The sequence below is a fragment of the Calonectris borealis genome, chromosome 9, assembly GCF_964195595.1.
Source record: "Calonectris borealis chromosome 9, bCalBor7.hap1.2, whole genome shotgun sequence".
NCBI lineage: Eukaryota > Metazoa > Chordata > Aves > Procellariiformes > Procellariidae > Calonectris > Calonectris borealis.
Genome location: NC_134320.1, coordinates 30,304,564 through 30,317,703, shown reverse-complemented (window position 1 = coordinate 30,317,703; position 13,140 = coordinate 30,304,564). Strand labels below are relative to the sequence as shown.

The 13,140-nt window shown below is 40.0% G+C and overlaps 1 protein-coding gene across 2 annotated transcripts; it reads right to left on the bottom strand.

The window, feature by feature from the left end:
- Positions 1–3,872: 3,872 nt before the first annotated feature.
- Positions 3,873–11,133, bottom strand: TM4SF18 (transmembrane 4 L six family member 18). 2 transcript variants are annotated; one of them, XM_075157590.1, is made up of 5 exons: positions 10,647–11,078; positions 8,939–9,028; positions 8,126–8,268; positions 6,513–6,693; positions 3,873–5,296 (listed from the first exon to the last, which is right to left on the bottom strand). In XM_075157590.1, the coding sequence occupies exons 1-5, from the start codon at positions 10,821–10,823 to the stop codon at positions 5,282–5,284; spliced, it is 606 nt and encodes a 201-aa protein (XP_075013691.1). In that variant the 5' UTR covers positions 10,824–11,078; the 3' UTR covers positions 3,873–5,281. The 2 variants fall into 2 exon arrangements, with proteins under 2 accessions (XP_075013691.1, XP_075013692.1); XM_075157591.1 differs by lacking the exon at positions 8,939–9,028 and having other exon boundaries at positions 10,647–11,133.
- Between the last annotated feature and the right edge of the window lie 2,007 nt (positions 11,134–13,140).

Genomic DNA, 13,140 nt, shown 5'->3' with positions numbered 1-13,140 from the left:
TGCGCTCTGCTAACCCACCACAGTTCCCTTGGAAATGTAATTTTAGCACAAAGTGTGGCATATATAGCTAGAGGTGAAAGGAACCAGCTGTTCACGGACGGAGGGGGTAGGGGATGTTTGCACCTCATTTCCAAGCAGTTTCAGTATTGCCCAAATGGAAGTGAGGCTCAGAAATTCCACAGAACGAACTCCCTATGTTATCTTCCTCCTAGTCTGTCGCCAGACTGGGTAAGCCACATTCTTCAACGATTAAAAGCATAATAGATGTATAAAGCGCCAGATAATCTTAACTGTTACCGTTATCTAAATGTACTACCCGGTGCAGAAGGCTATACTTTTGCTTTATTCAAGTTCTGTAAACATTTTGTATCTGTTAGTCTCATTGAAAAATAAGAACAAAATTGGACTTTAAACATGGGACAGTTAAAAAACACCTAACTAAAGTTTGCCATTGCATTTTTTTTCAAGCACACATCCATTACATCATGGTTGTGTCTGAAGCTTTAGACATACAAAGCTACCTGTAAACTTGCCAATTGTAAAGACTTCTATTAAAAAAATATGTATCTTCAGTCACTTGGGAATTCTTAAAAAATCTCTTCTGCACTGACACAGTCACACTCATTCTAAATTACATTTTTCATTGTATGGCAACTTAAAAATATCTGTAATAACCACAATCTTCTTTGAAGCTATTTTCTTAATGGGCAGAAAAATTACGATTATTTTGGATAGAACTAACTAACATTCAGAACATAACTAAAGTACGACAGGTTTCCTTTAATGACATACAGATCTAAACCTTATTTACCAGGACTGTGGTATACAGATAAATTACCAATTTTAATCACTATTCATATACAAAATTTCAGGCACTGTCAGAATACTGAAGTTCATAATCTTACCTTTTGGAACCTTCTACACATCTGCATTAAATGGAGGATTCTGCTTCTGTCTAAATGACTGTGGCCAAAGCCAAGTTTTCGAAATCTGATTGAATCTATGATGAAATTCTGGAGTTTCCCAGGTTGGCATCACATGCTCAAAATGATTTCTGTACGGAATTTTTTTTTCTTTGCCATGGATGAAGGTCAGTGGTTCAGTGGAAAGAACAGCTTGTACAGGTTGCATATGCCCCATTCTGTAAATTAACTGAGGTAAAAATGAGAAAGTGTTTACCTGCTCTTTTACTACTTAAATTCAAAGTCATTCCTTAATACTCTAACAGAGTTGTTCATGTATATGTGGGCTATTTGGTTTGGTTTTGTTCAAATTTCCATCGGACTGAGGAAGAAAAAAAACCACACAAGCGATATCCTTGAAATCTCCACATTTATTTAAGGGTAAAAACATGATCATTTCTTTGCCTTAGTCCCTTGACTCCTCTAAATTACTCTTTCTTGATTTGCAAAAGAACTGCATGTTGTTTTTATTTAAAGATAAAACAAAAACTTCTGACAGGCAAGTTTTTTCCATTACCAATTTTAATTGCGTCACCCAACATTTAAGATATTCGTGTGCTTGAGCACACTCCTATTATCTTTCTCTTAAGGAATTCAAAAAGCTGACAGAGGTGACTGAGCTTCCCAAGCCTGTATTATTATCCTCAGAGGGTGTTTGAAGAGCAGGAACCTCTCTCCTCTGGTAGACAGGGCCTAAAAAGACTGAGCACCTCATTTAATTGGTTAAATTATGAGTCTGCAGTTTGGTGTCTTGAATATCCCCTTATTGTTTTAAACCAATATACCTCATTTCTCATACTGAGGATGCTGAAATGCTGTGAGTGTTCTGAAAGTCCTCAAAATTGCATTGAAAATATAAAGCTGACCTTTTACTTCAAAAATTTTCCTTGAGGAAAAAAAAACAAACCCAAAAATATTCTGACAAAAAAGTCTCCACAAAAGCTCCCAGTGAGATTGAATTGAAACCCCACAACTTCATAATTCCCTGATCTGAATGATGTGTTTATAGTCTGCTGCCCATGCTGCTGTTCTGACCTCCTGCAAACCCTTCCAGGTAAACACCCTTTAAATTTCTGGGGAGCTTCATTTGTCCTCTGCCACCCTATTCTTTTTCAATGTGGAAAAAAACCCTCCATCCAACGTGAGGAATTCGCAATCAGGAAACTGTGCTTCAGTGAGACTCACTTTTACCTACGTGAGGAATAATATGCCCCAAAATGCAAAGGTGGATGGGGCTACACAGTATTTTACTGCAGATCTCTGCCCACAATTATTTGTGGTCAAACTGCAGCTCTTTCTAGTTGCAGTGTTTTAAATGAATGACATTCCTGTTTCAGACACAGCATCATAATACTCTGGCAAAATGCATTGGCTCTGAGGAACAAATAATGCTGGAACACTTACCTCTAGATTTCAGCACTAACTCCTCACTTGCAGAAGTTTATAAACTCAAATCTGCATCTTTCTTCCAGGTGTGCCCAGGGTATTTTATGTGTGGCCGGCAGCACATGCACTTCAGGTTCAGCAACACTTCTTCAAAAAAGGGTTTCTCTTATGCCAGCGTGGTGTGAGCTTTGTCCTGGCTCTGTGGCCCCCTTCTCTCTGCTGCTCTCTGGGTGAGGTCTGTATTCTGCAGCTGGAGAGCCCGATGATCACGTTGCCTCAACCACCACCACCAGAGTCGCTGGTTATGTCCAGATTTCAAGTCAGTTAATACTCCTTACAGGAATCTTGGTTTTGCTACCAGGCACAGTTTGTAGCACCTCTTGTTAGAGACACCATATTTAGGATTGAATGAGGACTTAAATTGATTAGATCGAGTTTAACTTTGCCTTACATCCAAAAGCCCTGTGTCAAACAAGCTGTTAAATTTGTAAATGCAACTCACTGTTAGCCTTTAGTATTCTTACCACCAATTTCAAATTAATAAACTGCCCATTTAAAAGCTGAGCTGTCAGGTCACGGTTGAGTCTGGCGATGGCAATGGAGATGCCAATATCTGGATTATGGATAAAGACGGTTGCAGAATCGATACCTCCAACAAGAACTAAATTACACATCTCTTTCTTTGATTTAAGCCACCAAGACAGGAGATACCAGCCCGTGGTAGAGTGAAAATGTAAATTCACAAGACACAATCACAAAAAAAAGGATGAATTAAAGACAGTCAAGTCTTGCCAGTGGTTAGGTACAGCCACTAATAATACTACTATGGAAGAAGCTGTCAAACTAGATACTATTCTTTGTGTCTCCTGTCTGCCAAGCCCAAGACCTTCCATGATCAGAGACAGAAGTTATTGAAAAATGGAAAGGACACGTACAGGAGCAAGATAAAGGGTTAAGAGTTTCCAGGTGTAACTTTAAGGTATTTCATTGCTGTCTTCCAGCCCTGTTTGCCTAAAGATAAGCCTGTATTTTCCCCATGGCCGAGCTGGAGTCTCAATAGAATACCCTGATTGTTTGCTCTCCTCAGTGAAATGGTGCCATTCACTTTAGGAATATGTAGCAGTTCTAGGGGTTTTCTTCTTTAAATATCTACCCCACACATACTATTTGTCATCCAAATAACCAAAACTTTTTTTCAAATATTTCTAACATTTTCAAAATAAACAGCTCTATGGTTTGCAGGCATGAAATCAGCAAGGTTCTCCAAGATGTTTGGTAGGAGCACGGGTTGATTGTTAAGTTTTCTTTCTTTTCCTTCTGTCCACAAACAATATCCACAAATCCATAAGGAATGTGGGATTATCATTTAGGTACATATACAATATGATATATATTTAAGCCTAGGGAAAAACAAGCGTGCAGTTGCAAATAGTCCCCATTTTGTAATCATGCCTTTTTATCATGCATCTCTGAACATCCATGCCACCTTGAACAGTCTCCCAAAAGACTAGCCCCATTCTTAAACATCATTAATTTCTTTATTACTTCTTGCAACTTAATAGAAACTAAGCAATTAAAACTTTAGATGCATTCTTCAAATCTTACAGGAAGAAATCAGCTTTTGAAAACAATCTGGTAAAGGAATATCAAGGCAAAATCTCAATATTATGTTGAAACAGAATTAAATGACTGATATACTCTATTTTTTCTAAATATCTTACCCACAGCTGCCACTTACTGTATGGTTTGCAGTTCTAACAGTGTTTAATATTAGATGTTGATATAGCCGAATCCCACTGGTTCTGATGTAACAGGGATACGTGCATTACTGCAAGTCTGAAGTACATATTTCGCTTTCCCTGGGTGTTCATTCTCTCAAAACCAGAGTGCTGAATGCAGCCAAATGTTGCCCATGCAGCTGCAAATTAGCCATATGTTCACTTTACTGTGAATCCCTGAATTTCCACTGGGAATGAAATAATAATTCTTTGAGAAATTAAAAAGACTTTTTAGCTGCTAATTTAAAACAGATTATTCTTTTTCGTGTGATTATTATTGTCAAGAACATTAGCCTTCCATTGCAGCAAGGTCAGAGAATTTAGAAGAGTATTAGTAAGCTAGCACTGGGTGCTCACAAGTCAGCGCTCATATATTCCCTCAAGTAACGTAATACTTGATCCAAAAAAAAAAAAAAAAAGAAGTTTGCCTCTGAGTATAAAATAAAAAGAAACCCAGTGCAGCTATTAACATGTGCTAATTCGCACGGTTGAATTCAGAGCTGGGTATCTAATCTTTCAATCAGGCCTGGATGCCTTTCTGAAACCACAGGAAGACTTGATAGACATTTTTCTGTAATTGCTTTGTGCAGTTAAGAACTTCCAAGATAGAATGAGCAGGACATGACCTTCATGGTCTGTCTGCAACTAAAATTTATTCATTTAGAAATCATGGCTTCATCCAGTGCACTAATTCTCAAGGGAACAACCCCTCTTGACATACTGGGCTTTGAATCAGGCCCTTTCAGAACAACAAATATTCCTACATTCTAAACAAAGAGAGGGGAATATAAAAGCAGTTCTATAGCAGTTTTACAGCAGTTTATTCAAAAAAAGGTGATTTCAATGCAAGAGCAGTTCCATGGTATTCAAACCTTCCTATTGCCAGAACAAGCTGGAGGGCAAAAACTTGAAGAGTCACTGCCAGGCACAACCAGACACTTAGAAAACAACTAGAAAAATGTAGATGTCAAACAGTTCAAATAACTTCATCCAAAACAGAGAGGCTTGAGAGACAAAGGTTTAAGACAAGGGTTTCATTTGTCTTTGCAGCACCCAAATCTACCATCGTAAATGTTGAAGAAGCCATTTCTCTCTTTTTCGGGGGGGTGGGGGGGGTGGGGGGGGAGAGAAGCAGTGACGATTTTCTTGCCATTTTCAGAGAATCCTGGCCTGCAAATAAAAAAGGAAGGAAGTAATTGCCCTCTTTTTTTCAGCTCAAGTTAATATATAAGTTGTTCGACTGTTCAACATCCACATCCAATCTAAATCCAACACACGCGCAGGGCTCCAGAGGTGGCCCTGCTCTGCGCCCAGGGAGAAGCTGACTATTGCTTTTGACTCCACGGGAAGCTGGGCTGGGTCCCAGGCTGGTGAGGCTCTTTCACTGGCAAGCGCAATGTTTTGAGAGAAGTTGCCTCAGGCCTCGACCTTATCGTAGGTTGCTGTTACAGTAAATTCCTGCCAGAAGCTCTTCCTTGCCTTCTTGCCCAAGGCCCTCCTGCAGCTCCCCTGCCCTGGCTGACCAGCACTGCTCAGGAGACTTCATGCTGCAGAGGCACTGCCATCCTTACCTGCCCTGCCCTCCCAACGTTTCCTACTTACATGGCAGAACTAACCCTACTCTGTGCGTGTGCAGGTGTACATACGTATATGTGCGTGTGTGTGTGCACGCGTGCTTTTGAGAGTTGCTGCTTTTCCTAATTAGAAATCTTTCTCGAATGTGCTGTCATCACTGAGATTGTTGGCTACATAAAAACCCTGAGGGTGCCTCGATCCCAGTGCAGATGGACAGGGAGGAGTAAGCACGTCTGATTTCACCCTACCTCCAAAGCTGGGGAAAGCGAGTGCCACACACCTCACACCAGCGTGCAGGCTAGCAGCACCCGTCACTTGAGCTCTGGGATTCCAACTAATTCTTCTGCCCAAAGCAGAGCCCTCTCAGGTATTGTTTCAATAACTTACTGAAAACATAGTAAAAACTGATGCCTAGGTCACGACTGCTACATATTACCTCTTGCATCTTCGTCTGTTTGCTTTGAAACCCCCACATTGGTAAGAATGACTTTAAATTGAACACTAGAACCTCTGAGCATCTGAATGCTCAGAACCTCTGCTAACATAGGAGTAATGGACTCAGCATCAGTGCTGAATTCTCAGCCACGTTTTTTTGTTCTCAATCCTAGCCTTAAAGGTCAGAGTGAGCAGCCACCAATGCCTGTATACCACAAGGAATTAGTGGATGAATCAAACACAATAGTTTTATTATCAGTACATATCCTCTGGTAATAAAAATGCAGTAGCATAGAGATTCCATAAACCAGAGAGAAATCGCTGAAGCTAAACTGACTTGGAGATGCTGAAGAAATGACCTCAGATATTTTGTTACCTGGACAAAAACAGAATAGGTCCCACAGAGTGTCCGTTTCAACTCAGCAGCCACTTTGAGAAAACAGATGATCAACTGCAGTCCACTAAGAGCTATCAGAATAGAGAGTAAAATGATGTTCCACTCCACGATGTTAGCAGGTTCGGTGCACTGAGACCAAGCAGGGTAATCTGTGAGGTACCTGTTAGAGAAACAGCAACGTGAAGTAAATTAAATGCGGTGGGTGCAATTCAATTTAAATACACATTATTTTACTTACACTATGTGGAAAAACCATATTGGGCTTTACATGCTTCAGGTTTAGGAGCCAGACTCTTCTGCCATTTTTTCAAATGGCAGAAGCCAAGTTTAAAAGGGGAATTTTCCTTTTATTGATTTAATTTCAGCTTTAGGTTAAGTCCAGCTGACATCAGTACCGGAACTGATGCAGGAGAGCAGGAACACCCCAATGCCATGATTCTAACCAGTGCATGCAGCCTAAATGGCAAAGCTGAGGTAAGTGTCACTGCATGCAATTGCCAGTTGTTCTGAAGCCATGCTTTGCATCCTTGAGAATGCTATGTGCACCACTGATGTGTGCCGGCTGTGCCCTTTTAACTGGGAGACATGCTATAGGCTGGAGCCAGCTGCAAGAATCTTTGTTAGACTCGCTTGCTCAGTGTCAGTCAGCTTTTTTTCTAGACATTGATAACTGAAATTCTTTGAGTCAAATCTGGAGTGCATTATTCAGCACCTGGCCTTTTATGTTGAACTCAAACTCTCACTTTCGTATTTCCAAATGGGATGGTAATGCTGGTGATACGTAGCAGAGATTGCACCATGCACTTCAGTGTTTTAAAATAAAGCTGACTTAAGTCAGAGAAGAACATAGTTTAGGCACTAATCCTGTTGGACGATGAAGGAACTTGTTTGTGATCTTCTGACAAATGTAATCCTCAGTGCATTCAAATACAGCTGGAAGAGCTTGGCATTATATTACTTGAAATATTCAAGTCTTATAAAACTTTGATCTTTTCAAGGGAGAACGTAAAATCTTGCGAAAGCAGCCTCAGGTTACAGATCTGAACCAAACCTTTCATGCCTTTAGGAGGCTGGGACACAGACAACACTGTCTACCTCGCTTAGGTGTTTTATGAGATACAGCAGCTGTATGCAAAAACTACCAGTGATCAAACCACAGACTTCATTGAGCTTTAGGAGTTGAAGAGAAACCTACTGAGTTATTAAATATAAAAATGCCATCCATAATCTTTGAACCAAAACCTGGAGGAATTTGAGAGAATATTCTGAGAAAGTATCCATCTACACTCACTCTAATCTTATATTCTTTACTACACATATGATTGTGACCACCACCAGATAAAGGACACTTAGCTAGATGGACCTCCAGGTCTGATCAGCACAAAGATTCTTACATTTCATCTTTCCTTACAAGGAGGCAAATAACTTTCTTTCAGGATTCTGGTGCTCATTCAAGAAGTTGAAAAACCTCACTCACCAATATAGGTCTTGTGTTCAAGAAACCGTGCCATTTTCTGTAAAACTCAGAGAATTTGTCTGACTAATGTTTTGATGAACTCTTGTTCCCGAAGAGTTACGCTGATGTTTCTTACCCTCCAGCAGTGTCTTTGAAGATATAATCCCATCCACCTGATGAATTGCAGAAGGGGCCTTGGATCAACCCCAAGGTAAAAATGATGCAACTGTATCCGGAGAAAGCAACTCCAAGCAGGGCTAGCACAATTGAAATAAAACTCTGAAGTAAAGAAAGGAAAATATTACTGTGTGGGGACAGTGTCCACAGCAAATACAGTCATTCAGCCTGCCTAGCTACTTTCTTGGGGTCAAATTTCACATTTGATTGTCCCAATCTTCAATATTCAGAAAGAAAAATACCAGGTGAAGAATAGTAAGCATACACATACAAAATAAAGATTAAGACAGAGTTTAAGACAGTTTCACAACTCTCAGTTAAATATTGTTTGGGGATTTTGTTTTTTTCAAACTTGCATTTTTGCAAAATTGTTTCCCAAAATGCTAGAGGAACACAACCACGCATTATACATGTTTGCATGCCAGAGAGTGTATTTTGAGTTGTTACTGCAAAAAAATAACTTCCAAATAATACAAGCAAGGGGATGAACCTATTTAGTTGGGGCACTTCATTGAAGCTCTCAGGCCTTCTACGTTCCTGTTTTATTTTACAAGGACTTTTTGTTTGTTTATTTTTCTTTCATCCTGCTTATGCATCAGAAGGAAGGAGTTACACTTTCTGTGACCTCTCAACCCGACTGAGAATCCTCCTCTGTGAAATGAAGCAGAAACAGAGCAGTGGAGAGGGCAGAAGGATGTGCTGGAAACACGGGAGCAGGAAGGCACTCGGAACAAATGCTGAAGAGATGCACAAAAATAGAACACAGACTCACCCTGTAGGTTTTGTTACAGCTCTCACTCTGGCAGCACCAATAGAACACGCTACACTCCAGTGTTATTAGAATTACTGCCAACAGAAGAATCTATAAGGGGACATTGTAAGGTCAGTGAAATGACTGCAGATATTAAGCCAAAGTCTCCCTCACCTATGGAAGGTAGGGACTGCATCTATTATACTCTGTTGAGATTTTAAAGCTGCTCAGTAGAAAAGCACAATTATTCAAGGCACACCATGAAACCAGACTGTTTTTATTAGGCTGTCACTGTACTTAGTTCTTGCACTTGAAAGACAAGAGCACAGTGCCTCCTATCACAGCAAAGTGTTACTAGCATAGACACAGCTATACCAGTGAAACTGAAAGAATAAAACCAAGCTCACAAGTGAAAGAATCAATACCAACGAAAGGAAGGATATTTTATTGATATGACCACATCAGTTCAACAGCTTCTTGCTGACACAGTTACACGGCTCAGGGTATCACCTTCCCTATCAACACAGTTATGCTAGAAAAAGTCAGTAGTAGAAGCTTTTCGTTAAATTCACCTGGACTTTCATTTGCTTTCTCTGTCAAGTATTCATACTGTTTTTCTCAGACTATGGGATTATCTAAACCTGATACTAGAATCATTTCAACAAATAAGATTTGGACTCCAGAACCACAAACTGCTACCCAGGGAGGCACTGGTTTGAAAGGGGAAATATGAGAAGGGAATGTTTCTGAATCACAGTACTAACCTCTCACATGCTGCTTCCCTGTTTGTAACAGGATAATAGATATGTTTTTAATAAATTAGTAATGATCCTAAGGCTAAAAATGCTTCAAAATATGAATGTCATTGTTGCAGCTAACTTTTTCTCAAATTTTCAACTGTGCTTTTCTGTTCAAATTCTCTGCCTGATAGTTTTTTCCTCTGCTAGAAAAGATAAGGTTTTTCTTCCCCTTTAGGAAGAATGCACAATTTCAAAAGAATGTCTCATGTTATAACAACTCTTCCAGTTCAGGACCTTCATAAAAACACCTTCCTTACGCAGATGAGACCTTTTTAAATACCGATTGTGTGCATGCACTTTTATTACGTAACTGCTTTCTGCCCCTGAGGCTACAGTTCTTTATGGACATAGCAAACAGTATGAGCAGTGGGCAACTCTGTGTTAGTTTATTGCTGCAGATGAACATATTACAAATGTAATGGAGAAAATCCTACTATGCTAATCACAGTGAGACAATCTTCTGTATTTAGCCTAACAACAGTGGCACTTGATGCATTGTGAACTGTATCCAGTCCTCTAAATGCTGGACTGCATACAACTCTTAAAAACATCTGAACAGTTATGAGAAGCTTTTTTAGTTTTTCTTTCATTTTGTTTTGGTAAAAGAGCTCTCACTCAATCTCCATAGAGGTTTAAATCAACATAGTGCCTGCCTCCATAATACAAGTGTAAAATACACATAAACAAAAAGCCAGCAGAGAAAAACCAATCAACCCTGCAAAAACACTTACTTGAAATTAAATAGTATACATAGCATGCCATTCAGTATAGTCATTTGTTTTTCAGTTTGATCAAGTTTTTCTGCCTGCAGCGTTTTTGACGAAGTAATACGTATTCTCTTTAAAAGCACAATTACATTGCTGCACAGTAATCCAGTGTTATTTGCAGTAGAGTGCAATTCATTAAAAATCCATAGAATCAACACTTACCATCACACCTGAGAAACAGATCCCTTCAAAATACCAAACGTAGTTGGGAAGCTGGTAACTGGCAGCATGCAAAGCTTTCCCATTAGGGAAGTATAATAGGATGTTAACAACAACACTCCAAAGTGCAAGAGGTATCAGCAGACAACTCAAATAGCTTCCACATGTCTCCAAAGCCATCTCTCAAGAACTTCAGAAGTTTTGCTCTCCTAAGCTAACAAAAGACTACAAGGTTTTAAATATGAAAAGCGTTTTGACCTCCTCAGTTTGATTCAGTCATTTCATATTCACAGGAACTGGGTGACTGGGGTATGATTCCAGAGACAGCGAAGCGCTTAACAGTTAGGAGAACAACAGATGAATATCGCTGTCTAAACTCATTGTCCTTTCTAAGCATATGTCTTGAAGTAGCAGTTTCCCTTCTAAAAGATCCTCCTTTGTGATCTTCCAAATGAAATATGTCTAGAAGCCAGACTCAGGAAGGAACTTCAAAAGTCTCATTTCCTAGTGACTGCTTAGAAACGCACTCCTCCCAGAACGTGGATTACGATGCAGATGTTCTGCGACATGAGGCAGGTTGCTCAGCCTTACTACAGCTCAAAATTTTTTTCTACCTTACACGGGGAAAGAGGCTGTCAGATGATAAATATGTCCAGTCTCTGTACAGAAGGCCACACACTACCTCACAGTACAAAGAACTGATACCAGAGCTTGGCAGATACGGCCTAAGGGTGAACCAAGCTGCTAGCTTGGGGCAGCCTCACAAAACTACCAAACTGAGTCTTAGCCACTTTGCAGAGAGCACAGAAGCCCAAATAACACTGGTTAGAAACTGCCAGGCAGACTTATTGTCAGACTTTAATTAATTACTCTTTTCCACAGCATTATGCAGCTGAACTGTTTCATGAATTAGATCCTGCCATTTCTCCAGTTGTTTTGCCCTGTGCTTACAGCTGAGTATGCATAGCTACAGTTCTGACCTAAGTACACGTGACTTCTTGTACAGGACAAAAGGTCTGGCTGTTTTTTGGAATGCCTGCTGTTTTGCACTGTGCGAAGTCAAAGCCAGACAGTTTCCCCGTTTTCATGGGTCATCATTCCCTAAGCAACTAAACATCCATTCCAGTAACACAGAGCCAGAGCTGTTTGAATGCTCACAGCACGATCCAAGTCTTCTTTCCATGCCCCTGTGAGTCATCAGAAAAGTAACTCAAGAATGAGCTTAGGGTTTACTCAATAGGAAAGTCATACTCAGAGAACAAAAAATTGGGACTCTTATCAAAAGCGAGAAGGCTGATTTTAGAAGCAATGATGTCACGGCCTATTTTCCTTCTGCTTCCTCATGAGCTGTTTTAGGCTCTGCACACATGAGGCTTCTCTCATGATCTCATAAAAGCTGTTTGGGTTGCATGTTGCAACTAATTTCTTCCTATTGCTTTGAATGAGATCACCCAAAGAAATGGGCATGGTGGTACTCATGCAATGACACCATTTTTCTACCCGTTTGCTACTGTGACTCTCCCGTTTCCCGCCCCTTCTTTTTCTAGGAGGTTTCATTTTGAAGTCCTCAGACTTTACTCTGAGGATCTTCCTATATTTCCTGTTTTACTCCCTAATCAGTACAGACACCTTTTTCAGGCCTGCCTCTAATCAAAATTAGTAGCAAACCTCCAGGCAGGAGGCTCCATACAGGCTCACAGGCACGGACAGAACTCCTATCATCAACCCTGTGCCTTACAGATCAGAGAAAACAGCTGAATTAAAAGCAGGTACATCATATCCCCAGGACTGATTTTTTATTACAAAACTCAGAGATCATGAAATCTTTTTTTCTAAAAGCAAAGGCCAAAATTACTAGCAAGCAACTTAGTTTATAATCAGATTTGCTGCTACTTCCCGGAGTAATCTGTTCTGACCAGAAGAAACTTACTTGGAAAATGACACCTGAAACAGCATTCACTCTGCAGCACAGCAGTCTGCATCATGACTGACTTTGTACTTAAACTGAGCTCTGCAAATACCAAATCAAGGTGTGTTTTTCTGCTGGCACACTATACTGCTAGAACAGGAAGCAACTATGTCATGCTAAGTATTAAGCAAACGTGGCAACCGGTTTCTCAAATACCTTACCAAGTGTTGCAAGAACTGCTTTCCTGTTGCTGTCAATATCCATGAGTTGATGCGGAGCCCATTACCGAAAAGCCATGTTTACTCTGGATGAATGACTTCTCTGCTAATTGAAATGAATTTAACCTAAAACAACCGCTTCTCCACGATGTAACTGATAAAACTCCCAAAACAGTCTTATACATCAGGCAACAAAGGAATTCAGCTGGCCTTTTTTCTAAATGACAACATAAACAGTGAGTAGTAATGCTGTGCATTAGTGCTACATGGGTCTGAGCTAAAGTTTTATTCTAAACTCTAGCCTGATCATTCTGTCCATTGGAATTTCTAAATTGTTTCAGTTATTTAATTAGTTGTGTGTACCAGAAAG